Source organism: Microchirus variegatus (assembly GCF_963457635.1).
Source record: "Microchirus variegatus genome assembly, chromosome: 12".
Taxonomy (NCBI): domain Eukaryota; kingdom Metazoa; phylum Chordata; class Actinopteri; order Pleuronectiformes; family Soleidae; genus Microchirus; species Microchirus variegatus.
This window is the reverse complement of record NC_139813.1, coordinates 26,605,010-26,631,973: the sequence shown is the minus strand read 5'-3', so window position 1 is coordinate 26,631,973 and position 26,964 is coordinate 26,605,010. Positions and strand designations below refer to the sequence as shown.

At 38.8% G+C, this 26,964-nt stretch overlaps 2 protein-coding genes across 2 annotated transcripts; both read right to left on the bottom strand.

The window, feature by feature from the left end:
• Positions 1-2,883: 2,883 nt before the first annotated feature.
• On the bottom strand, positions 2,884-5,515 carry LOC310934852 (uncharacterized protein; the record flags this gene model as incomplete). The annotated part of the gene is made up of 2 exons (XM_083898651.1): positions 2,884-3,384; positions 5,135-5,515. 2 exons carry the CDS (start codon positions 5,513-5,515, stop codon positions 2,884-2,886), a joined length of 882 nt encoding a protein of 293 aa, XP_083754777.1.
• A 1,962-nt stretch (positions 5,516-7,477) lies between these two features.
• Positions 7,478-13,425, bottom strand: LOC310934630 (cysteine-rich protein 2-like; the record flags this gene model as incomplete). Its single annotated transcript, XM_083898400.1, has 8 exons — positions 7,478-7,542; positions 8,150-8,207; positions 9,376-9,470; positions 9,609-9,677; positions 10,260-10,400; positions 10,489-10,546; positions 10,703-10,797; positions 13,383-13,425. The coding sequence occupies 8 exons, from the start codon at positions 13,423-13,425 to the stop codon at positions 7,478-7,480; spliced, it is 624 nt and encodes a 207-aa protein (XP_083754526.1).
• Positions 13,426-26,964: the final 13,539 nt, after the last annotated feature.

Genomic DNA, 26,964 nt, shown 5'->3' with positions numbered 1-26,964 from the left:
ATTAAAGACTTCATAAAAACATTTTTCCAAATAATGAAGTGGACATTTTTTTTGTTTAAAACACTGCAATTTTTCAAAGGGGGGGGGGGGGGGTGGGGGGGGTGTTCTTTCCTTTAACAACATTAATACAATTTTTCACGTAGAAGCTGCCTGCACTCATCAAAGAATACGTACAAGTATTTAATGTAAAAAAAAAGTTACATAATTAGAGAATTCTGCGATAAATTCACACCGCACCGACTCGCTCTCGTGAACATGAAAGAGCTCCAATTTCTTTAAAAAAACAAAAACAAACGTAAGTGAAAATAAGAAAGAAATAAAACAAGATATAATTTACAAACAAAGCTAAAATACGTCCACGAGAAGCCGCGTGGAAAAACAACCAAAGGGCACTTTTAGAACGGCAGCCATTTTCTTTATCGCAGGGTTCCCACACCGTGGTTGACTTTAAGGACTTTTCCAGGACCGAGTCCCTCAAATTCAAGGACCAGAACGTGCCGACAAATGATTGTCCCGTTTGGGATCTTGGTCAAAGTCTTAAAGTTTGATCTTTGAATTCTTAATTTCCCAGACATCAGGTCGTCGTTTGCTCTCTCGTTTTCAACTTTACTCGCTCATTGTTCTGCACGGAATCTCACTTTAAGACGCGTCGGGCCCCGCCAAGCAACGCAGGGCTTGAAACAGTAGGTGGCGCTGTCGTAACAAAACACGGGAGACATTGACCTTAAATCAACGTCACTTCTTTCCTGCACAAAATCCAAGCACTTTCAATGTCTGTTTTCACATTAACAAACTTTCAAGGATTTCAAGGACCTGCTGGACCCTGTTAATATCATCAATGTTATGTATTATTGATATTTTCCTGTAGCAGCTAAAGTCCAGATCAGTGATTTTATGCTTGAATTTTTTTTATCTTGTGCGCACAACTGTCGAACAATTGATAAAACATCGATAAATATCACTACTTTTGTTTTTTTCTCGTCGCTGCTGACGACCACTGATATCTATCGACATTTATAAATAAGAAAAAGTCTATGTAAATATATACATTTTTTTATAAATATAAAATCTTTAACAATGGTCTTGTGCACACAAGATAGTATTTTAAAGACGTTTGTTCAAATGTTGCATATGAAACCTGTCGGGACTTTAGCGGATCTGCGTAATATTTAACGAAGGGCGAATCAATAACGTTATTATTTTTACTGCGATTTAATTTAATTGCGATTTGTGCAGCACAAAAACACACCAAAAAAAACCAAATTATTCCAGCGCTAGTCGAAGTTAATCCGCAAAAACAACGGTAGTTGTTTAGTTCAGAAGCATTCACTGGGAAATAAAATGTGTTTTCTGAACTAACGCTACAGAAAAAGTAGTTTTTTTTTTAAGAGATTGGAATGTGCCGACGATACGCGATACTCCTGCTTTACATAAAAAGTTCCATAAAACGCGAAAAACTCAACTCGGTGTGAAAAGGCAGATAAAAGTAAGAGCTTTAGAGTTAAATGTTACGTTGTGAGGAGATTGGGGGGCTGTCACCACTGCCCCCTACTGTCTGTTAGCGGGAAAGCAGCCTTCCCGGAGTCGTAAAGAATCGGGACGTCTCTCGCGAGAGAAACACAAATTTGGCTTCACGGCACTAAAACATAAAACGCACATAGATCAATGGAGCGCTAGCGTTATTTTAGACGGCGGCGAAAAATACGCAGAGAAACCCCGTTGTCGGACAAAGAGTAAAACATCGGACATTAGAGACATTTTAGAAACACAGAAGCAGGAAAAAAACGGAATACGTAAGGACAAAGAGGTAGACGGTGGGTGGATGTTTACGGCGGCGGCGCAACAATATGCACTCCCAAAGTGTAGGGGGCGCTCCGTAAAGTAAAAATAAAAAAGTGGGAAAAAACGCAGCCAGACTTGCAAAGTGTCGCCATCAGTGCGGTGAAGTAAAAGAAATGGCTGCAGCTGCTGGATTACGAACGTTCTGTAGCAGCCTCGGCAGTTTGTCCCTGATGCTACGCTAAACATTCGTTCAGAGAAGAAGAGGAAAACTTCCTGCGACGTCCTCTTCTGTAGCTCTGAGCTGGTGGATTCATCAAAGTGTCTGCTGGTCAATCTCCAGGATTCCTGTCCTTTAACGCACTTCTTTGATTTGTTTGTTTGTTTCAGTGCTATTGCGTAAAAAGCGTTCTTTCTTACGTCCACTGTGCGTCGCGTTGTAAGGATACGTAGCAAAGTGCCTCAGTTAGCAGGGCGGGGCTAACATTTAGGAAGAAGAAGAACAAACAATAACAATAAGTGAAAAAAATAAAAAAAAAGATTTATAATAATAACCGAGTAACAAAACTAAAATCTCAGGAAAAAAATACACACCGATATCCGATCAATTTAAAAACGCTCGGTAAAAAGTCAATCAAAGCAAGGCTAGCTCTTCAAACGCACGCTAACATAGTGCCGTCGTCTACCGGAGACCAACAAATAAAAATAAAAAAACGGCAGAAGAATATTTGATTAAACGCCGACATACACAGCATGTCAGTCGTCAGCTGATTACGATGTTTATCGCTATATTTACCTCCGATGCTGAAAATTCTTCACGGTCCCCCCCCAAAAAAAGTCCAAATATCACGTTGAAAGAAAATCAAGAGTAATTTCTTTCAAAGTCTGTATCGGAGAGATCACGTATCACCAGAACGTTGTCGTAACGTTGAAATCGTTTTAATGTCGATTAAGAAAAAAAACAAACTCCCTCCGCTGTATTGCAGTGTGTTAAAGGTCAAAGGTCAAATCCCGTCATTTGTGGGATCATAATTCCTCCGATTGTTGGCATTTCCCGGTTTTCTCGCCGCTGGGCCAGATTTCAGCACGCACCAGGGGGCGCCGTCACGGCACTTTCAGCAGCGACTTCAACTGATCGGCCATCTGCTCGCGGCTCTGGTTGCCGTGGTGAGGCCGGTTCTCTCCGACCCAGTGGCTGGGCGGTTTGGGTAAGACGCTGGGCGACGGCGGCTCGCTGAACTTGGCGCCCGCGTAGACTTTCTCGCCGTCTTTGAGGTATTCCGCGGCGGCGTCAGCGGGCGACGTCGCCGTCTTCGCGCTGTTGGAGGCGTGGAGAGGCCTCTTTTGATCCCGTGGCGTCGGCGAATGGTGAATAGAGCACGATTTGTTGGGGCTGCTGTGCTGGTGCTGCTGCTGCTGCTGCTGGTGGTCGTGGCGCTTAGCGGCGCGAGGAGCGCCCGGCGTTTGGCCCGCGGTCTTGGGCTTGTGGCCGCGGTTGTTGACATTTTGGGACGCGTGGTGGTCGGGTCTGGGAATGTTGTGGCCGGCGTGTCCTCCCGTCTGTCCGGGCCCGCGGTCCAATCGGCCACCTTTGGATTTCAGCACCTGTAAAAGACCAAAGGGACAGTTTTGATCTGAAAGTCCGATATCTGTTTGAACATAAATCGACCTTAAAAACCCTTTCAAATTCAAGGGATATCGTGTAGATGCACATCAGACCACTAGGAGTAATTACTACATGGTCCAGCAGAGGGCGTTTTGAGCCCAGCTTGGCCATAGGACCGTTTGTGGTTCTCTTTGGTACAGAATAGTGGGTATTTTTTGTGTTTCTATTGGGAATAGTAGCAAAATAACCAGCCCCAACCCTTAGGGTACCAGAGTGAAATTGCACGGTACGGTTTTTATCTGAAATTCCAATATCTGTTTGGCAAAAATCCACTTAAGAATATTTGAAACCCTTTCAAATTTGAATAATATCGCATAGATGCACAACAGACCATTTGGAGTCATTACTACATGGTCCAGCAGAGGGCTATGTGGGCCAAGCTTGGACTTAGGACCATTTGTGGTTCTCTTTGGAACAGAATAATGAGTATTTTTGGTGTTTCTATTGGGAATAGTACCAAAACAACCAGCCCCAGGTACAGTATAGTTTTTATCTGAAATTCCGATATCTGTTCGGCAAAAATCCACTTGAGAATCTTTGAAATCCTTTCAAATTCTAATAATATCGCATAGATGCATCAGACCATTCGGAGTCATTACAACATGGTCCAGCAGAGGGCGTTGTGAGCCCAGATTGACCTTAGAACTGTTTGGTACGATTCCCAGAGTAAAATGGTACGGTAAAATAAGACCTAGTACAGAGTATTTTACATAGAAACAACTTGATTTCAGCTTTTTAAATGTAAATATTTCAAGGTTTCTTTGCTCATACATGAGGTTGGAGGACAATTTCACCACTTTTTTTATACCAAAATACGAAACAATATAGTAAATCTGACACAAAGACGTAAAAAAAGACCAAACATTAATAAGTCTTTATCTTCCGCTCTCTTTTGGTTTCACAGACGAATCAGACGACGACAAACAGGCCGCAGCATGTTTTGTTTTGTTTTGGTTTGTTCCGTCTCTGTGACACAGCTGGTAAGAAGGCGGAAGAGTCGACTTCTCCGTCACATGACGACTTTCATAACCAGTATTTGTAAGTGCGTCACTGCAAAAGTGCACTGCAGTGGATTTAATCGAGCCATTCCAGTCAAATATAAGACATTTATTTAACACGTATGTGGACACTGATGTGACTAAATGTTCATTTTAACATTAGTTTCAAAAACAATGTCAGGAAAATTGGTTTTAAACACTGACCTGTTGTTGAAATACAGAGGCGTAAATAAATGAAAGAAATGGTGTTAAATAGCTGCAACTGACAACATTAATGTGAAAATTCTTTAAAAAGACGCTTTGAATTAATACATTTTAGAATTTTAAACAGATTACGACATAATTCAGTTTCAATTGTTCATTTGTTATAATTAAAACTGAATTGTTTTGTTGTTACCTGGTCACATACGCTAAAAATCAATAATCGACGATTCTTTAGACGATTTAATGAATTATTTTATTTTAAAAAACTGCTGTTTTATTTTCATTTTTGACGTCATTTCATGTAAAGAAAACGAAACCTAACAATCTCTTGACGTAGCTCTACAGATGTGGATGAAACAAACGAATTTAGGAATCTATTAATAACCTGTAAATATCGCATTCTATCACGATAAATATCACACTGTTGACCTAGTATCGTGGCTTATATATATATGTATGTATATTTATAAAGCGGTCAGTGACTTACGTCTTTCCTGGCGCCCTGTTTGACCGGATGCAGGCTCAGAACCGTCTGTGTCACCGCAGCAGGTTCGGTTCCGGGCGGACTCGCGGTTTTAATCGAAGTCAGAGCGGTCGTGGTGGTGTTGTTGTTGTGGTCGAACAGTCGGATAACCGGAGTGTTCCTCGCGTGTTTCTGCTGCTGCGTCACCGCCGCCGTCCGCAGCTTCTTCCCTCCTTTCTTGAGCAGCATCGCCTGCCTCGCTTTGTTCCCGGTGTGGATCGCATCGCCGCCGCACAGCAACTTCTCCATCAGCTGCTGTTGTTGTTGTTGGTGGTGGTTGTTGTGGTTGTTGTTGTTGTTGCCGATGTTCGCTTCATCGCCTTGAGTCAAAGAACCGTCCAACATTTCCGTGTCGAACGCATAAACCGAGCTGTGACAAACAAACAAAAAAAATCCCCCCCTGCGGCTCAACGCTTCCGCTAGCAGGCTAACAGCTAGCTACGAGCGGACGGTTAATTCTTCTCCTTTTGCTTTTTGACAAAAAAACCCACAATAAGTGGTGCGAGTGTACACGTATAACGTTATCGTGTCGCGTGCGAAACAAAAATACCGCGGTTTAACTGCGTCTACGGCTAAATATCACACCGACAGACGTTTGACTCCGGGTCTGAATTAGCGGATAAGAAAAGCGGATGTAGCACCAACGGTAAGTTAGCCAAAAACACACAGGTTCCGCTTCCGGTTATTACCTTTCAAAATAAGGGCCATTGAAAGGGTCACCTGATAGATAAAAGACCACGATCCGTGGATCCATTTACGTTAATCATACAACAACAACGGTTCTTTCCAGAAGTTTCTTGAATCAGTAAAAAGACGTAAACACGTTCAAACCGGGACTTGCGCTCACTGTTATTTTGTAGACGCTTCCTCCAAAACGTCTTTATTCTTTGTAGCTTGACACCTCTTCCGGTAAGAAGGTTGGTTTTTTTGGGGGTTTTTTTGTTTGGCTGCACCTTCAGGATTGTTGTGACTGATGTTGAGTCATTTTTTCCTCTCAAAGTGATTTAAAGAAGAATTTATTGCAAACAATAGAATTAATAGAGCTGTAAATGCAGGGCCGGCCCAAGCCTCCATGGGGCCCTAAGCAAAATGTGATTTTGGGGCCCTCTGTTACTGCCAATAATAATAATAATAATGATTATTGATCATTAACACGCACCTACTATACTAAAGGTTTTCTACTTATTCTACTCTGTCACGAATACGAATACACAAAATCAGAAACTCCCCCTACTGGCGACACAGAGAATCAACACATAAAACCAAATGGTTTATAAATAAAATATTAAGATATTAAGGATTCAAAATACACTCCTGTAATACAAGGATTTGACTTTTATATGTAAAAAACATAGCATTAAATAAAATAAACAAATAAGTATCAAACAAAATTATAAATAATAATGTAAATCAAAAGATACAACGGAGTATTAGGGCCATACTAAGAGGAAACAAGAAAAAAAAGATAATACAAGAAAAAATGTCTCTTATTCTTGTAACATTATGACCTTATTCTTGTAATATTATGACTTTATTCTCGTTCATATTATGACTTTATTCTTGTAATATTATGACTTTATTCTCACAATATTACGACTTTATTCTTGTAATTTCCAAAAGAAACAAAATATTTTTTTCTGTTAGTCCGGCCCTAATACTCTTGGGGGCCCTCTGGTGGTCACAGTGCCCTAAGCAGCAGCTTAGTTTGCTTATGCCTTGGGCCGGCCCTGTGTAAAAGTGTTGTGACAATGTTTTTTTGTTGTTGATTTTAAAACTGAAGAAAACACAGAATAAATGATGAGGAAACACAAACACAGGTTTGGTTTGACACAGTTTTACTGTCAGAAAAATGTCACGTCAGACTCTAAACTCTAAAACCTTCAACGACATTCGGTTAAAAACTACGTCACCTTCACTTTAGAGAATTCAACACTGACGGCTGCTAGCGCTTCTTCTTCTTCTTCTTCTTCTCTACGTTAAAGTTACGTGTTTTTCAAGTGCACAACCGTCGAGGGGGGAATAAAAACGTGAGAGTCAAAATGAAAGGCGAATACATTATTTGGCAAAGAGAACCGAGGAGCTCACACTGGGAGGGTCTATTAAAGGCTCAGTACAAAAAAAATAGTATAATAATAATAATAATAATATAAACAATGTACAAATACAACATAAACATGTAAATATGCGTCCCCGCGAGTACAGTTCGTAAGCGTTTGTCGGCCAGGACGCTTGAAGGCAGATCAGAGAGCGGCGTGGAGGGACTAGAGGTTGTTCTTCGTCTGACCTCTAGGGGGCGGCGACGAGTTCTCAAGGCTCCTCCTTGGCTTCAGGGTCGTCGTAGACGTAGCTGCCGACGCCGCCGGTGTTTACGCCTGCGAGACGACGACAGAGCGTCAGTTACACTTGATGTTTTTGTTTATTTTTCACGCTAGCCTTATTATTTTTAGACCGTTAGCGATGCTACACGTGACTTTACATATAGGAGCTGGGAGTGGCGTCGCCACAGAAGTCGGAAACGCAGCGCGGGTTTGGCCGGTGTTAGCAAAGCCAGACGGTAACAACGCTGTGTTTATCTCGCACACAAACAGCGTAGAAACGGCGTCTACGTATAAAAATAGAACAGTTCTCTGCGTACGAATCATTTACCGAATTTGACAGAATTTGACCTTTGTGTGGACGTAAATGTTTCAGGACACTTTTAAGGACAAAGTCTGATTTTAGTCCGACTAAGACAATAATTCACTTTTCTTAATGTTTAAACATGATAGTCTGACTAATATCGAGCTAGTCTTAGTCGGACTAAGATATCTGGATAATGCGATTCATAGTTCGATTTGTAGAAAGGGGCGGAGTCCTACGTACGTGTCCAACAAATCTATTCGTATGTACACTGGGATTCTCCGAGTTGTCCGATTGTGTCTTGTCTTAGTCAGACTATGACGTTAGCCAGATTAAAGTGTGACTGCAGTGAGTTCGTACCTTTGGGTCCAAACATGACAGCGTAGCAGGGTTTGTGACAGAAGGGCTGTCCATGGTGCTGAAACAGGAACACAACACAACTGAATCATGACGCTAAAGGTGCCACATGCTAACAGTGTTGTAAATGTAACAACGTACAAATACTTTGTTACTGTACAACATATCTGTACTTTTACTACATTTCCTCTAACTGTCTTTGTCACTCGTTACCACCAAATAAAATCAGAAGATGAATAAGAATTGTTATTATGGTCTGTTTCTATATAAAGCTTTTCCTCACTACTCATTCACACTCATCTCACTCACTCAGTCATTCATATATTCACCCACTCACTCATTCAGACACTCACTCACTTATTCACAAAATTTCATAAAAATAGAACCTGAAAAAAAAACACATTGTAAAAGCAGAACCTTTTAAAAAATGATTTTAGATGAATGAATGAATGAATGGATGGATGCATGGATGGTGAATTAATATATGGATGGATGAATAAAGATGAATGAATGGATGGATGAATGGGTGGATGAATTAATTAATGAATGGATGGATGCATGGATGGACGATGAATGCATGAATGGAGGAACATGAATGAATGGCTGGATGGGTGATGAATGAATGAATGGGTGGATGGATGGATGGATGGATGGATGAGGAATTAATATATGGATGGATGAATGAAGATGAATGAATGGATGGATGAATGGGTGGATGATTTAATTAATGAATGGATGGATGAATGAATGCTGGATTGATGGATGAATGGGTGGATGAATTAATTAATGGATAGATGAATGGATGGATGATGAATGCATGAATGGATGAACATGAATGAATGAATGAATGGATGGGTGATGAATTAATGGGTGGATGAATGTATGAATGGGTGGATGAATGGATGGATGGATGAATTAATTAATGGATGGATGAATGGGTGGATGAATGAATGAATGGATGAATGGGTGGATGAATGAATGGATGGTTGATGAATGGATGGATGATGAATGCATGAATGGATGGATGAATGCATGAATGGATGGATGAATGAATGAATGAATGGATGAATGCATGAATGCATGAATGAATGGATGATAGAGGATGAATGAATGGATGAATGGATGAATGGATGGATAGTGGATGAATGGGTGGATGAATGAATGCATGAATGAATGAGTGAATGAACACGTGTCTTGCATTAGCTTGCATGTAAAGTTCACTCGTTCACCTCAGCGTGGCTGCCGGGGCTCAGTGTTTTACTGCATCTGTCACAGCGAAGACAAGGACGGTGCCAGTTCTTCCCCAGAGACGACACCTTCTCCGCTGCACACACACGCACGCGCACATGCACACGCACACGCACACGCACACACACACACACACACACACACACACACACACACACAGTTACAGACAGTAACAGAGTGATTTCTTGTCAAACACAGGAATGTGAAGACTCACCAAAATAAACCGTCTTGTTGCAGCGAGGACAGACGTCAGGTCCTCCAGAGAAAGACGAGAAACTCGCCGCTGAGACGGGAAAAGAATCAAATAAATAAATAAATAAATAAACATCTTCAACATTTTTAAAGTTTTTTCTTTTATGCACAAGGTAAAAAAAAAAAAATGAAAGTCGGTCATCAACAAACTAAATTCAATTAATCAACTATTTATTTATTTATACATGTATTTATAAATGTTTGTATTATTCAATCTTTTTAAATACTCTTTTATTGTATTTATTTATTATTTTATTTATTCTTACTTCTGTTTATTTATACAATTATTTATTTATTAATGTGTCTATTTATTAATGCATGCATTTATTTATACATTGATTTATTTATTAATACATGTATTTATTATTTTATTTACTCATTGCCATATTCATTATTATTATTTATTCATTAACTTGTATTATTTATCGTCCTCCAATATCCTTTCCACAATGACTTGTTTTTATTTAATCTAATTTTATATTATATATTCATTTAAATATTATTATTATAATTATTAATATAATAATATATCTTATTATTATATTAATTTTATTTATAATTATTATTTATATTTTTATGTCACAGTGATGTTCCTTCCTCATCATTTCCTCACCCTTCACTGGTCCTCGTACGGGGGCTTTCCTCTGCCCCTCCCCCTCCCCTGGTTTAGCATCTGTTTCCATGGAAACGGCTGCAGGAGCTTCATTGGCTGGAGCGTCGTACACGTAGGAACCGGCTCCGCCGATGTTGACGCCTTTAAAGCGCGTAAGAAAAACACTTATTTATAAAAATGTGGAAGACGAGCAGCAAAGAAGAAGATTTTAACGAATAAGGAAGTTCACCTTTCGGCCCAAAGAGGGCGGCGTAGCACGGCTTGTGGCAAAAAGGCTTCCCGTCGTGCTGAGGGACGAGTTAGAAAAGACGTCTTTTTAATGTTTTTACCAAAAGAAGAAGTGGTTCGGTCCACAAATGTCTCGTTTTGTCCACATTTCTTACGATGAATGAATAAAGTTACAACATTTACGATAAAATGTTTAGTTTGAGCGCTGGTCTCACCTCGGCGTGGCCTCCGGGATTCAGCGTCTTGTTGCATCGTTCACACTTCAGACAGAACTTGTGCCAGTCTTTACCTAAAGACGACACTTTTTCAGCTGCAGAAGAAGAAGAAAAGAAAATAATCAGCAAAAAAATCAGGACTTTACGACCTAAAAATGTTAAAATAGAACGGAATAAAAGCTAGCTAAGGTCCCTTTTCACGTTAGCTTTAAAACTTAGCATAACATGAAAAGACAACAAAATAAGCTTACTTACAAGTCAGTTATTAGTTGTTAGTTACTTTGAGAAGGACAAAAGATTATAGTCTCTATGCTAAGCTATGTTAGCATAAACAAAGCATAAACTAAGGGGGGAAACAAAAGTGTAAAATCAGATGTTTTTTTGGCTGTAACCGACACGAAGAAGGACAGGATGTTACAGTCCTAAAGCTAAGCTAAGTTAGCGGCCTACCCACATTAGCTTCAAAACCTAGCATGAAGTAAAGTGCACTGAAAGAGTGTCCAAATCAGTTATTTACTAGAATGTTTCTCATTGCTGAGACCAACTTGGACAAGGACAAGGGACATGTTACAGTCTTAATGCTAGGCTAAGTTAGCTGTTTGTCCACATTGGCTATAAGGCCTAGCATAAACTGAAATATAAATTGAAAAATATAAGTCAGTTATGCATTGGAATATTTCCTGCTGGGATAAATGTGGACAAGGACAGGGGACATGCTACAGTCTTATTAACAAGCTCTGTTAGCTTCCTGTCCACATTAGCTTTAAAACTTAGCTTAAACCAAACCTGGGGGAAAAACAAGTAAGTTTTGTATTGGAATATTTCCTGCTGGGACCAATTTAGACAAGGACAGGGGACATGTTACAGGCTTAATGCTAGGCTAAGTTAGCTGTCTGTCCACATTGGCTGAGACCTAGCATAAACTGAAATATAAACTGAAAAATATAAGTCAGTAACATATTGGAATATTTCCTGCTGGGAACAATTTAGACAAGGACAGGGGATATATTACATTCTTAACGCTAAGCTAAGTTAGCTTCCTGTCCACATTGGCTATAAAACCTAGCATTTTTTTAAAAATTACATTTTGAACTGTATAAATCAGGAATAAGGAGAAAGAAGTTTCCTGAAACGTTGGACACGACCACGGTCAATCTTAGTTTGACCTTTGACCTAAAACATTTCTGCAGAAGGAAAAAGCCCTCGTCCAATTTTACCCGAGTACTTGAACTGTGATTTATCTGTGTGTGTGTGTGTGTGTGTGTGCGCGTGTGCGTGCGTGCGTCTCCCAAAATATCCCCCCGCGCAGATACGACGCGGCACTTCCTGTTCAGACTCACTGACGGCTCGAGCTGTCACTGTGAGAACATAAGTTTGTCCATTAAGTCACTTTAATGTTTACATTAGTTTATTTTATATGTTTATACGTTACCAGAAAATGTAAAAGTCTTAAACTTTATCACATTTACTCTATTTAAGTATCAAAAGTCATTTTCTGGTAACGCACTTTCACATCACACTCACTTTAAAGGTATTTTATATACGACGCTGCTCTTGGAAAAAGGGGCGTGGTCTAATCGCTAATCTCCAGAGAAGTGAATCATGTGAACCCGCGAGCGCTGGATTAATAATTTACGTGGTGACATTTGGTGTCTGCTCTCGTTCTCTTACTGTCTCACACACACATAAAAAAAAAAACGAACCACGCTGACATTTAGCTAACGTCACTGACCTTTAATCTGATCGCCGCGCGTGTCCAGTCACCGCGGATTAGCCCAGTTACCCGGATTAACCCGGATTATGGCGTTTAGGCGTCTATATGCGTAGATTTTCACTTAAATAATGTTTACGTTTACGTCAGACAACGCCAATACGACGTTCTCTTACAGTAACACGTGTTAACCACTAGAGGGCAGACTTCTTATTTATAGCTACACAGCTAATGTTTACATTAAATGTTACATTTGCGTCAATGTTTTTTTTTTTTTTACTCAAACTTCAGATATAAGTTCAATTGTCTTTTGTCTCTCTCTTGCAGTTGCACATGTTGACCAGTAGAGGTCAATAGACAATAAACAATCATTTATAGCTACACATTTAACGTTTACGTTATGCTGTAATCCAATAATGGTCGGAACTCGGAAATTAAATGTTTACATTTTTAACAACGGCGACTCCGAGATACGTTTCGCGTCCGTGTTTTCTTTTTCGCAACTTCGCGAACGATCAAATCGGAGGCGACGTCACTTCCCGAGTTTTTGACTTTATGTCAATCCGTTTGTAGTCGGAACTCGGAATAAAAAAGCCTAATATAACTTTGCGTTCTCCACTCAGAATTCCGATAAACTAGACTTGAGTTTGTTTCTCTCATGCAGTTACACATGTGAACCAGTAGATGGCACACTTAATTCATTCATTTACAATGATTTTTTTATATGATATTTTATTTACTTTTTACTATTTTTTGTGAGAGCAGATAAAATAATCCAACTGCAAACACTCGGAAGAATAATTATAATGGATTAAATACAATTATTATGATTATTATTATTATTATTATTATTATTATTATCATTATTAATAATAATAATATTAAAAATGCTCAAAACACCGCAGTCACACACGACGACGACGACGACGATGATGATGATGATGAAGATGATGAAGATGATTCACTTACCGAAAAACACCGTCTTGTCGCATTTGGGACATTTTGACGCCATTGTCCGTGAAGGATTCACCGGAATCACGAGCAAAGACACAGAGACAAGGAGACACAGAGACGGAGAGAGGCTCGGCTCGGCTCGGCTCGGTTCGGTTCGGTTCGGTTTTCCTCTCGTCTCCGCCTGAAGCTCCGGCGACTCTGACTCAGACACAGACACAGACACACCTCAGAGGATGAGGAGGAAGATGATGAAGATGAAGATGGGAGTGACCGACCTCACATCCTCCCTCAAAGCTCCGCCCTCACGATGACGTCATACAACACAAAGCAGCAGCAGCAACAGAACGCATATATTTATTTATTTATATATTTATTTATATATTTATTTCAAATGTTGCACAGATTCTGTCCAACTGTAAACAGAAGAGGATTAAAGCAGCATATATTCTGAGATTAAAGTCATCATTCTGAGATTAAAGTCAGATTAAAGTGATCATTCTCAGATAAAATCATAAATCTGAGATAAAGCCATAATTATGCGATTAAATTCAGAAAGAGAAAAAAGCCATAGTTCTGAGATTAAAGTCATAATTCTGAGATAAATTCAGATTAAAGTCAGAATAATGATGACTTTAATTTCATAATGCTGCTATAAAGTCAGACTTCTGAGATTAGTCAGATTACAGTCATAATTCTGAGATAAAGTCAGATTAAAGTCATAATTTTGAGACTAGTCATAATTCTGACTTTAATCTCACAATTACTGAGATATTGTCAACATTCTGAGATTAAAGTCATATTAAAATCATGATTCTGACTTTAATCAGAGAGGAAAAAAAGTCATAATTCTGAGATAAAGTCATAATTCTGATCTTAAGGTCAGATTAAAGTCATAATCTTGACTTTAATCTCATAATTACTGAGATAATGTCAAAATTCTGAGATAAAGTCATAATTCTGATCTTAAAGTCAGATTACAGTCATAATTCTGACTTTAATCTCATAATTCTGAGATAAATCCAGAATTAGTCAGATTTAAGTCAGAAAAATAAAACAGCGTGAATTCTGAGATTGACTTTAATCTCATAATCCATGACCCTGATCCTCCTCCTTATGCACAGCACTGTTTGTATTTTCAGAATCAGAATCATATATACTTGTGTCTTTTATTTTGGCGGGGTCTGGGCTCTGTTTGTTGTGGTTGTCACGGTTACGTCGTCTGTCACAGAGAATGTTAAGTGACTGAGCTGCTCTGGACATTTGTGGCGTGGTGATAACAGAAGTGATAACTGAAGTGATAACAGAAGTGATGACATCAGACGACGACGACCTCCTCCAGACCGAGCACGACGACATTTAAATACAGGAAAGAATTCAGTGGAGCTTCAGTTTCCCTTCTTCACTTCAGCAGATATTGCAAATCACCAACAGAAGCTCGATTTATTTTACACAGAATTAAAATAGAATCAGAACGAGTTCATTCATGATTTTTACGTCATCATTCACTCAAAACAGTAAAAACACAGGAAACATTTGACATGAGGGAATATGCAGCAGCTTTGTGGCCTCACAGAGGTAAAAAGAAATTTAAAAATAAGATAGTTTAAAAACTTTAATCTCATAATTATGACATTTTTCTCAAAATTCTGACTCCCTGACTTTAATCTCAGAATCTGAGAAGAAAAAAGTCAGAATTCTGAATTTCCGATTTTAATCTCAGGATTCTGACTTAAATCTCAGAATTATGAATGATATTTCCCTAATAATAAATACAAATGTTCAAAGTCATTGTGAAAAAGTCACTGAGTCTAAATCTCAAATCTCAGGTTAAAACCTTTGCTCCAGAGTCCATACGTAAGAGAGACCGTTTTCCTGCACAACTCGTGCCCAAAAGTTGTATGTATGGCATCGCTTCACTTCTTTAACCACATGTGAAATCCACAGCGAGGAGAAGCCGTACTCCTGCAGCACCTGTGGGAAAAGAAAGAACACGTGAGATCTCACACGAGATCACGTGAGATCTCACACGGGATCATGTGAACGAAACATTTTACACGGAAATATGAGACGGCAATTCATGTCTAGAAGCCACACATGATGAAAGACCGTATTCTTGTGCAAAAATCATTTTCTCATATAAAATATGAGTTGTCTTTCAAATGGAAGGTTGTGGGTTCAATTCCTGGCCCTGCTCGTCTATATGTGTCCTTGAGCAAAGACACTTGACCACATGTTGCAGCGTGTGAATGAGTGTATAAATACAGACCATAATACCAACTCTTCTTCTTCATGAGTATCAAAGATATGCAGTGGAGTAAAAGTACACAAGTGTAAGGGGTTCGGAAAAGGGACCAGAATTCTGAGATTAAAGACAAAATTCTGAGATTAGAGACAAAATTCTGAGATTAAAGACAATATTCTGAGATTAGAGGCCAAATTCTGATATCAGAAAAATTCTGAGATTAAAGTCACAATTCTGAGTTTAAAGACAAAATTTGATATTAGAGACAAAATTCTGAGATTAGAGAGAGAATTCTGACTAGAAGACCAGAAGAAAATGGAGCCCCTCAGAATTCTGAGATTAAAGACAAAATTCTGAGATTAGAGACAAAATGTTGAGATTAAAGACAAAATGTTGAGATTAAAGACAAAATGTTGAGATTAGAGACAAAATGTTGAGATTAGAGACAGAATTCTGGGAAACATTTTGAGTTTAAAACCCAATGTTTGCATGGAAAAGTCTGAATTATGGAGTTAAAGCAGAAGAAGAAAAATTAGCCTCTCAGAATTCTGAGATTAAAGTCAGATTATCTATTATGGTAAATATAACTATAGTATTATATATTATTTTAGAAAGATGCAGTTCCTCTTCTGCATCCAAACAGCACATGGGATTTCAGGGATTTATAATTCACCAGTAGGTGGCGATAGTGCTCTAGCATGGCGGCAATTCGACCTCGAACGAAAACTAGAAGAAAAGAATTGACCAATCACAGCTGACGACGACGATTTCAAAACATATCGTCACGAACCAGAACGTCACATTTGAACATTTGGAGGCGCTCGAGCGCAGAGCGGAGGCGGGAAGCGCTTCAAAGAGACGCGGAAGTCAAACGACGGAAGTGTTAGCAGCGTTAGCCTCTAGTAGCTAGCTGTGGACGGAAGGTTTGAGGTTCGAGAAAAGACCGTTGTTGTGTGCGTCGTTAGCATTAGCATGTCGAAGGTAAACATTTCGCCCGTCGTCAGCGAAGCAGCGATGTCCTCGCTCCAGGTTCTGAGCGAGTTAATCTGCGAGAGATTATCGTCGGTGGCGCAAGAGATATTCCGAGCGTTTGAAAAAACCGTGGTGGATTACGAGCAGGAGGTGGACCGTCAACGGAAACTGCTGGAGATCGCGTGGAAACCGCAACTCAAGTTACAGCGGATAGGTGAGATTTACTATAAATATATATCTATTATAAATATACACCAGAGAACATTAAAGCAGGGCCGGACCAAGCCTATATGTGGCCCTGATCTGCATCTGAAATATTTGGGGGGACCCCTTCCACCACCTCAGAGTAGCTGGTGCTTGACTATTATTGTCAATTTGTGTAATTTATACCATTATTGTTGTTGTTTATTTTACCTCAGAGTGCAGTAAAATATTGTGGCCTATTTTCAAACTCTACTTTTTTCCCCAAAAAACTTTGGACATTTTTAAGAAAACTACAAAATAAAACCAAATAAATCTAAACTAGTCATAGAACCTGGTTCCTGGTGGATTCTTCTTTAGTAGCTGCTCTGGTGAGGTGAGGAGCCAAAACTAAAATGTGACGTCGTCAAACTGCCGGCCACTCGCTGAAAGAGTCGTGAGCGCGACGCCCGACACAAGAATCAAACGGAACAATGCCGATCAATAGATCAGTTAAAAATAGACTTTAAAATCCTGCGACTGGAGCTCTATTCCTGTCAAATCTGGAATTTACTGGAATAACTTTTTATTAGCGCTGTGCAAAAGGTTAAAAAGCGTTACAGCGCATTAGCTCCTTTTAGCGCTGTTAGCGCACCTACAGTGGAACTGGAGCGCTCTGTTTATTAAACGAAAAGAGCATCGCTAACAAATAACTAGCGTACCTGTGTACTGCGTATGTGTGCCTGTGTTTTTAAAGTTTAGCGTTAACTTTAGAGACTCGTTTTAACAATCGGGAGTCACGTAAACATGACGTCACGCGCGTCTTAACCCGGTCAGTCGTCATGGAAACGCACAGTGCGTTAACGCGCGTTAGCGTTGACGCATTAACGTTTGACAGAACTACTTTTTATCGTTCCAAATTTCCAGTAAACATTGTAACTTAACTCTGTGTCTTTGTGTCTCCAGAGCTTCAGCAGCATCATGTTCATGAGGAGGAGGTTCTCACTGACCAGGAGTGGAACTCCAGTCTGGATCAAGAAGAACCAGAGTCTCTACAGACTGAAGAGGACCAGGAGGAAATCTGCACCAGTCTGGAGCAGGAGGCTCATCCCATAATGTTGACTCCTGAAATTAAGGAACGTGATCACGTGGCACCAGAACCAGACGATGAACACCGGCTCCTCGCTCCCGGATCAGAGAGTCGAGATCAGACGAGAAGCCAGACGGGTGTGTAAAACCAGAATATGGAAACTGAATCTATTTTCTTTAAAAAAAACAATCCATTTAATGTTGCAAATGTTCTTTATAGAGATAATGTAGAGTCTGATGAGGTCTGGATTAAACAACGCTGAATCAGCCTTTTTACTCTTACTGGTGTTTAGTCCAGAGAGAGTAGAATTGATCTTTATTTTACTCTGGTTAATCTTTAATCAGTTTTTAAAAATGATTATTGATAAAATACATTTCTTAAACGTGGAATTTAATCAATTATTTTTGTGAATATAAAATACCCTGAAACACTGTGACAATGGTTGTTATCTAGAATTCCGTTATTATCTTATTACCGAATTACCTGACTGTGTCCATGAGGTGGATTCATCGCTCGTTTTGTCGTCAAGGTTTCGAGCTTGACTGGCTTCAGGGGTGTTGTTACTAGCAGTGCTAGTAGTAGCGCTGCTAGCGTTGGTAGCTGATGCAGCAGTCGTCACTTTCCGTGAGTCAAATCCCATGTTTGACCAAGTTGCTTCATCAGGTTTGAGGGGTTTCTCCGGCCTGACTTTTCGCATCGCAAATATTACATTTTCCGCACTTTCCCAAAACTTTCAAGTACCGAAATTTGGCACAGATTCATTAGAAGTGAACCAATACCGACGCGAATCGGTACCAAGTACAAAAAGTACCGGCTTTCGTTGCCCAACCCTAACCATGACTGTTAATGTTGTTTTGTTGTTGACGTGACGTGGATGACGTGAGTCCAGCGTTTTACGACTGAAGATGGTGTCGTGTGACCGAACTTTATCCACAGTTCATGATTGTCTTTATGTCCCACCTTGTAAAGCGTTCCTTGTGTCTCTTTTGTGTCTGCAGAGCTTCCACAGAAGCAGGTCTGTACTGAGCAGGAGGTTCTCACTGAGCAGGAGAGGAACTCCAGTCCGGACCAAGAGGAACCAGAGTCTCTTCAGGTTAACGAGGACCAGGACGAGATCTGCACCAGTCCGAAGCAGCTTGAACTGAAGCAGGAGGCTGATATCTTTATGTTAACTCCTGATAATGAGGAAAGTGATCATGTGGTTCCAGGACCAGTCACTGACCACAGCTCTCCTGTTGCTCAGACAGGAAGTAAACGTGAGGACTCAAAACCACAAAAGAGACGAGACAAAAAGAAGAGTCCCAAAACCAAAAAAACTAAGTCAAAAGCTCGCATATACAAGAAGTCTTTAAAATGCGACACTTGTGGAATTTTATTTTCAACACATTATCAGGTGAAGGTACATATGAGAGTTCACACGGGAGAGAGGCCATACTCCTGCGAAATATGCGACAAAGGTTTTAAAAGACCCTATCACCTGTCACTGCACATGAGAACTCACACGGGCGAGAAGCCGCACGCCTGCAAAACCTGCGGGAAAGCGTTCTGCCAGCTCGCGGCGCTGAAGGCTCACGAGAGAAGTCACACGGGCGAGAGGCCGCATTTTTGTGAGACGTGCGGGAATCGCTTTTTCCAGCTCGCGCACTTGAGAAATCACGCGAGAACTCACACCGGCGAGAGGCCGTTCGCCTGCTACAAGTGTGAGAAAACGTTCAGTCAAATTTCCACGATGAAAACACACGTACAAACTCACCGAGACGAGAAGAGGTTTTCGTGCGACGCGTGCGGGGAAAGTTTTGATCACCGTCGTGAATTCAAGATTCACGTGAAAACTCACAAAGCTGCTGCTGCAAAGGGGCGGAAAAGTCCCGGCTAAGTTTTTGGTGTTTTAAGAATCGAGGTCAATCGGGTAATTTTGTGAACCACTTGACAAATACAATCGTATAAATATATTTTTGCATTTTAAACGTAGATGGTCGATGCCATTAATGATGAAAAGCCATGGAAATATATATACATATATGTATGTATGTGTGTATGTGTGTGTATGTATGTATGTATATGTATGTGTATATATATATATATATATGTATTTATATAAATTATGTATGTGTATATATGTATATACATGTATGTATGTGTATATATGTATATACATGTATGTATGTGTATATATGTATGTATGTGTATATATGGGTATATATGTATATACATGTATGTATGTGTATATATGTATATACATGTATGTATGTGTATATATGTATATACATGTATGTATGTGTATATATGTATAAACATGTATGTATTTATGTATATGTATGTATTTATATACATGTATATGTATGTATTTATATACATGTATATGTATGTATGTGTGTATATACATGTATATGTATGTTTGTGTGTATATACATGTATATGTATGTATGTGTGTATATACATGTATATGTATGTATGTGTGTATATGTATGTATGTGTGTGTATATATATGTATGTATATATGTGTGTATATATATGTATGTATATACATGTGTATATATGTATGTATATACATGTGTATATGTATGTATGTATAGACATGTGTATATGTATGTATGTATAGACATGTAAATACATATTGTATGTATATATATATGTATGTATATTATCTGGTTTTCAAAAGCCATAGTATATTGATTACATTGGCGAAATCCACTAAATAATGGAATTGTAAATATTACTTTAGTTTAAAGTAACGTTGTTTTGTTGGAGAGTATTTACTCGCATTTTTCACACACACAAAAAAACGACGAGAAAAGGTTTTGTCAGCTTAAACGAGATAATATTTTTGTTTTGTTTAGTGTCATAGGAAAGTGTTCAGCTCTGTATCCTCACAATGTGTTTCTTTTCAAACTGTTGTTTTTCATGGAAATAAACATTTGAGGATTGACTCTGTGAATGTGTGACTCGTTTGTTGGAGTCATCTCTCTTCTCTCCTCCAGTATTACTTTATTTATTTATTTATTTATTTATATATTTTAAAACAAGGAAAAGTCATGACTGAACGCATTGAAGAAACACCACTTCCTTTCAACATGTCTTTCAAATTAAAAGCCACTGACTTTCTACGAGATTTCTTAACGCTTTTTTCCGTGAAGCACAGTCGTTATTATAATAAAATTAAAATAAAACACATTTAAGCCATTTTGTGTTTGTATTCATTCCGCAGTTCACGACCGGAAACAGGAAATTGTGCCACTTGGCATTTTTCGCGACTTTTAGAACAGTTCGGCGATTAAAAACAAGCTCACGTTCGTTGTTCTAATCATTCATAATTTACTTGTTTATATTTTCACGGTGTTCGTTGATGATATTAAATGATATACTGGTGTTTTTGCCGTTTCAAACCGGCGTAATACATTCGCGGTAAACCGGAAGTAGCGTCATTTAAACCAGGGAGCTCTCGAACAAAGCCCTCGCTAGCTAGCAGCGTTAGCTCCGTGTGGACAGCGGTGGTTTGTTCGTGTGTCGCAGGGCAAATTATTCCAGCTATGAACGAAGCAGCGATGTCTTCACTTCCGTTTGAGAGGTTTAATCCAGGAGCGACTAACTGCTGCTGCTGAAGACATATTCACACACGTAGAAAGAATCGTCGTCGAACGCGAGGAGGAGATGATTCGTCAGCGCAAACTGTTGGAGGTCGTTTATAAACCTAAAGTCAAGTTACAGCGGATAGGTGAGTACAAGCGGAATAATGAGGATTATTATTGTGTGTCGTTATGTTCCTCTCACTTTGCCTCCGTCTGTGTTTTGTTGTGAAGTTTAACTTTTTCATTCGACTGATACGGCGAGTTTTCAAATTAAACTTCCGCTTTATTACCGGAAACCAGAATCGGCTCCGTTCAACCAACTTTGTTCGCACACGGAACAAGGAATTTGACTTGTTTCCTTTATTTGTACACACGCAATAAATATATACAACTGAACAAGTCGCGGTTTTTTTAAGGGTTAGAGTGTAATAAATTATAAAGTATGTTATTTACAAGAAAACAAGAAGGAATTATAACTTAAAATTACATTACTGAATAAATATTGAGGTGTTGTTTTTCAGCTTTGGCATTTTTCATGTATATGTATAATATACATGAAATATATGTGTATATATATATATATATGTATTGTTGAAAATGGAGCCACACTTTTGACCTCAGTGGTATTTTAACCCCTTTTGTCGCATATGACGGATTACAGCCAATCACAGGCAGCATTGATCCGGAAAATGTGATGGAAGAACAATGAATATGTTACTACGTCTTCACTTTGTACTTTCCTTATTAATGTCCTTACTTATTCCTTTGTGTCTACAGAGCTTCCACTGAAATATGTTCTTCAGGAGGAGGAGGAGGTTCTCACTGAGCAGCAGCTCTGGAACCAGGAGAGGAACTCCAGTCTGGACCAAGAGGAACCAGAGTCTCTACAGATTAAAGAGGAAGAGGAGGAAATCTGCAGCAGTCAGGAGCAGGAGCAGCTTGAACTGAAGCAGGAGGCTGATACCTTTATGTTGACTCCTGATAATGAAGAGAGTGATCACATGGAACCAGAACCAGACACTGACCACCAGCTCCTCTCTGCTGTAGCTGAGAGTCAACATCAGATGCGAAACAAGAGGACTGTTACAGGTGAAAAGACCCACATGTGCAACATTTGTAAGAAGTGTTTTGCACGTAGTGATACCTTGGTGGAGCACATGAGAACTCACGCGGCTAAGAAGCCTTATACTTGTGAAACATGTGGCAAGAGTTTTCCACATTGTTCACGTTTGATACAGCATGAAAGAGTTCACACAGGCAAGAAGCCATTTGTTTGTGAAACATGTGGCGCGTCTTTTCGTTTAAAGATACGTTTGACAGTACACAAAAGAATTCACACAGGTGAGAAGCCTTATATTTGTAATATTTGTAAGAAAAGCTTTGCACAAAAAAGACCCTTGATAACCCACATGAGAAGTCACACTGGTGAGAAGCCCCATGTTTGTCACATTTGTAACAAATGCTTTACGCAAAAAAATACAATGATTATCCACATGAGAAGTCACACAGGTGAGAAGCCGTTTTCTTGTAAAGCATGTGGAAAGTGTTTTCAGCAAAGCTCACATTTGATCACCCACATGCGAACTCACACAGGCGAGAAGCCCTACGTTTGCCACATTTGTAAGAGAGGTTTCGCGCGTAAAATTTCCGCGGAGAACCACATCAGAACTCACACAGGTGAGAAGCCCCATGTTTGCCACATTTGCAAGAAAAGCTTTATACAAAAAAATGCCTTGACGTACCACTTGGGAACTCACAAGTGAAAAGAAGCCATATACCACTGATGTAAACGCTCTCAGAATGGTATGGAGCCTCATTTATTTGAAAGTGAACTTTCAAACTGCAAATCTGAAATGTAAACTCAAATCAAAGTCGATGTTGAGTGCATTGTAGTCACTTGTATAAATGTCATGGAAGCCATTTGTATTTTAAAGAGTAACTAAACCCCTTTTTATCAGGTTAAAACTAGTGTATATGGTTATCTAGTAATACTATTTAGTGATCCAGGTCCAACGCTTGGTAGTTTTGTGTAAAGTATTTGAATGATGTATTTTGTGTCAAAAAAATACAGTACCACCTTATTATAGAATCTGTCTCTGATTTTATTATTAATTGTTTTTGTTGACTTGTGTTTATTGATCATCAACAGTGTCTTTAGATTTGACTCATTTTGTCCATTTTTATTTTTATTCTTCTTATATGATGATTGTCCTGATCATTGAAACTGTATTTCTTTAAAAACATTTATTGTTGTCTTCAAAGTCCTGGAGTTAGTGTATATTGATTGATATAATGAATGAATAATGTATTTATTTTAATGCTGTAAGAGTGTGTTGTGTGTGTTTTTTATATTTTTCCAAAATGATTTGGCGACCCCCCAGAAATCATCTTGCGACCCCGATCGGACGTTGGAATGACGACGAGCGGTTGGGCGAAAAAGTACTTTTTTTAAAATTTATTTTTCCAAAATGATTTGGCGACCCCCAGAAATCATAGAAAAATATATATAATAAAAAAAACAACTTTAAAAAAAAAAAATATTTTCGAAAATGATTTGGTGACCCCGAGAAATCATATATCAAATATCAAATAATAAAATATATATAAAAAAAAATTTTTATAAATATTTTTCTAAAAAAAAAAATATATATATATATATATATATATATATATATTTAAAAAAAAATATTTTTCCAAAATGATTTGGCGACCCCCAGAAATCATAGAAAAATATATATAATAAAAAAAAAAACTTAAAAAAAAAAAAAAATTCGAAAATGATTTGGTGACCCCGAGAAATCATAGAAAAATATATTAAAAAAAAAAAAATTATAAATATTTTTCTAAAAAAAAAAATATATATATATTTTAAAAAAAAAAAAATTCCAAAATGATTTAGCGACCCCCCAGAAATCATCTTGCGACCCCGATCAGACGTTAGAATGACGACGAGCGGTTGGGCGAAAAAGTACTTTTTTTTTATATATATATATTTTTCCAAAATGATTCGGCGACCCCCAGAAACTATAGAAAAATATATATATGTATAAAAAAATATATATATATTTATTTTTTTTAATAATTTTCGAAAATGATTTGGCGACCCCCAGAAATCATCTCGTGACCCAAATTGGGGTCAGGACCCCAATGTCAAGACTGGCTCAGATGGCTTGACAAAAACAGTCGTGGTCAAGAGAGAAGTGGTTAAATGAATATTTATTTTAACCAAAAACAATAATCTTTAACAAAATATATCCTATGTCTGTAATCAGTGGAATCAGCTGTAAGTGTGTGTGCATGGATGTGTGTGTGTGTGTGTGCGCTGTATGCGAAACTAAGACAAAAAGGTAAGAGCTGCAGAGTGACAGGTCTGAAATGGTGAGAGAGAGAGAGAGAGAGAGAGCAGGGCTGAACTCCAGGGCTTTAAAGACACAGCTCCACCTCCTGAGAGACTGAACACACTTGAGGGCCATGAGCTTGATGAGCCTGTGTGAACAAAGAGAGAGAGAGAGAGAACACCAGAGAGACAACACCACTCACTCAGGGCCGTCACAGTACATACATGTATATGTATATAGATATGTATGTATGTACATATTGTATATATATATATATGTATATGTATGTATGTATGTATATTATCTGGTTTTCAAAAGCCGTAGTATATTGATTACATTGGCGAAATCCACTAAATAATGGAATTGTAAATATTACTTTAGTTTAAAGTAACTTATTTTTTGTGGGAGAGTATTTACTCGCATTTTTCACACACACAAAAAACGTGATGAGAAAAGGTTTTGTCAGCGTAAACGGGAGAATATTTTTAATTTTTTTTTTGTTTAGTGTCATAGGAAAGTGTTCAGCTCTGTATCCTGATGATGTGTTTCTTTTCAAACTGTTGTTTTTCATGGAAATAAACATTTGAGGATTGACTCTGTGAATGCGTGACTCGTTTGTTGGAGTCATCTCTCTTCTCTCCTCCAGTATTACTTTATTTATTTATTTTAAAACAAGGAAAAGTCATGACTGAACGCATTGAAGAAACACCACTTCCTTTCAACATGTCTTTCAAATTAAAAGCCACTGACTTCGACCGGAAACAGGAAGTTGTGCCACTTCGCATTTTTCGCGACTTTTAGAACGGTTCGGCGATTAAAAACAAGCTCACGGTCGTTGTTCTAATAACTCATTATATACTTGTTTATATTTTCACGGTGTTCGTTGATGATATTAAATGATATACTTGTGTTTTTTTGCCGTTTCAAACCGGCGTAATACATTAGCGGTAAACCGGAAGTAGCGTCATTCAAACCGGGGAACTCTCGAACAGAGCCCTCGCTAGCTAGCAGCGTTAGCTCCGTGTGGACAGCGGTGGTTTATTTCCTGTGTCGCAGGTCAAATATACCGATTATGAACGAAGCAGCGATGTCTTCACTTCCGTATCTGAGAGGTTTAATCCAGGAGCGACTAACTGCTGCTGCTGAAGACATATTCACACACGTAGAAAGAATCGTCGTCGAACGCGAGGAGGAGATGATTCGTCAGCGCAAACTGTTTGCGTTCGTTTATAAACCTAAAGTCAAGTTACATCGGATAGGTGAGTACAAGCGGAATAATGAGGATTATTATTGTGTGTCGTTATGTTCCTCTCACGTTGTCTCCGTCTGTGTTTTGTTGTGAAGTTTAACTTTTTCATTCGACTGATACGGCGAGTTTTTTTCAAAATAAACTTCCGCTTTATTACCGGAAACCAGAATCGGCTCCGTTCAACCAAGTTTGTTCGCACAAACACGGAATTTGACTTGTTTCCTTTCTTTGTACACGCAATAAATATATACAACTGAACAAGTCGCGGTTTTTTTAAGGGTTAGAGCGTAATACATGATAAAGTATATTATTTACAAGAAAACAGGAAGGAATTATAACTTTAAATTACCGTAAAATTACATTACTGAATAAATATTGAGGTGTTGTTTTTCAGCTTTGGCATTTTTCATATATATATATATATATATATGTGTGTATATGTGTATATATATATGTATTGTTGAAAATGGAGCCACACTTTTGACCTCAGTGGCATTTTTAACCCCTTTTGTCGCATGTCACGGATTACAGCCAATCACAGGCAGCATTGATCTGGAAAATTGTGATGGAAAAACAATGCATATTTTACTGTCTTCACTTTTTACTTTCCTTATTAATGTCCTTACTTATTCCTTTGTGTCTACAGAGCTTCCACTGAAAGATGTTCTTAAGGAGGAGGAGGAGGAGGTTCTCAGTGAGCAGCAGCTCTGGAACCAGGAGAGGAACTCCAGTCTGGACCAAGAGGAACCAGAGTCTCTACAGATTAAAGAGGAAGAGGAGGAAATCTGCAGCAGTCAGGAGCAGGAGCAGCTTGAACTGAAGCAGGAGGCTGATACCTTTATGTTGACTCCTGATAATGAAGAAAGTGATCACATGGAACCAGAACCAGACACTGACCACCAGCTCCTCTCTGCTGTAGCTGAGAGTCAAGATCAGACAGGAAGCAAACATGGAGAA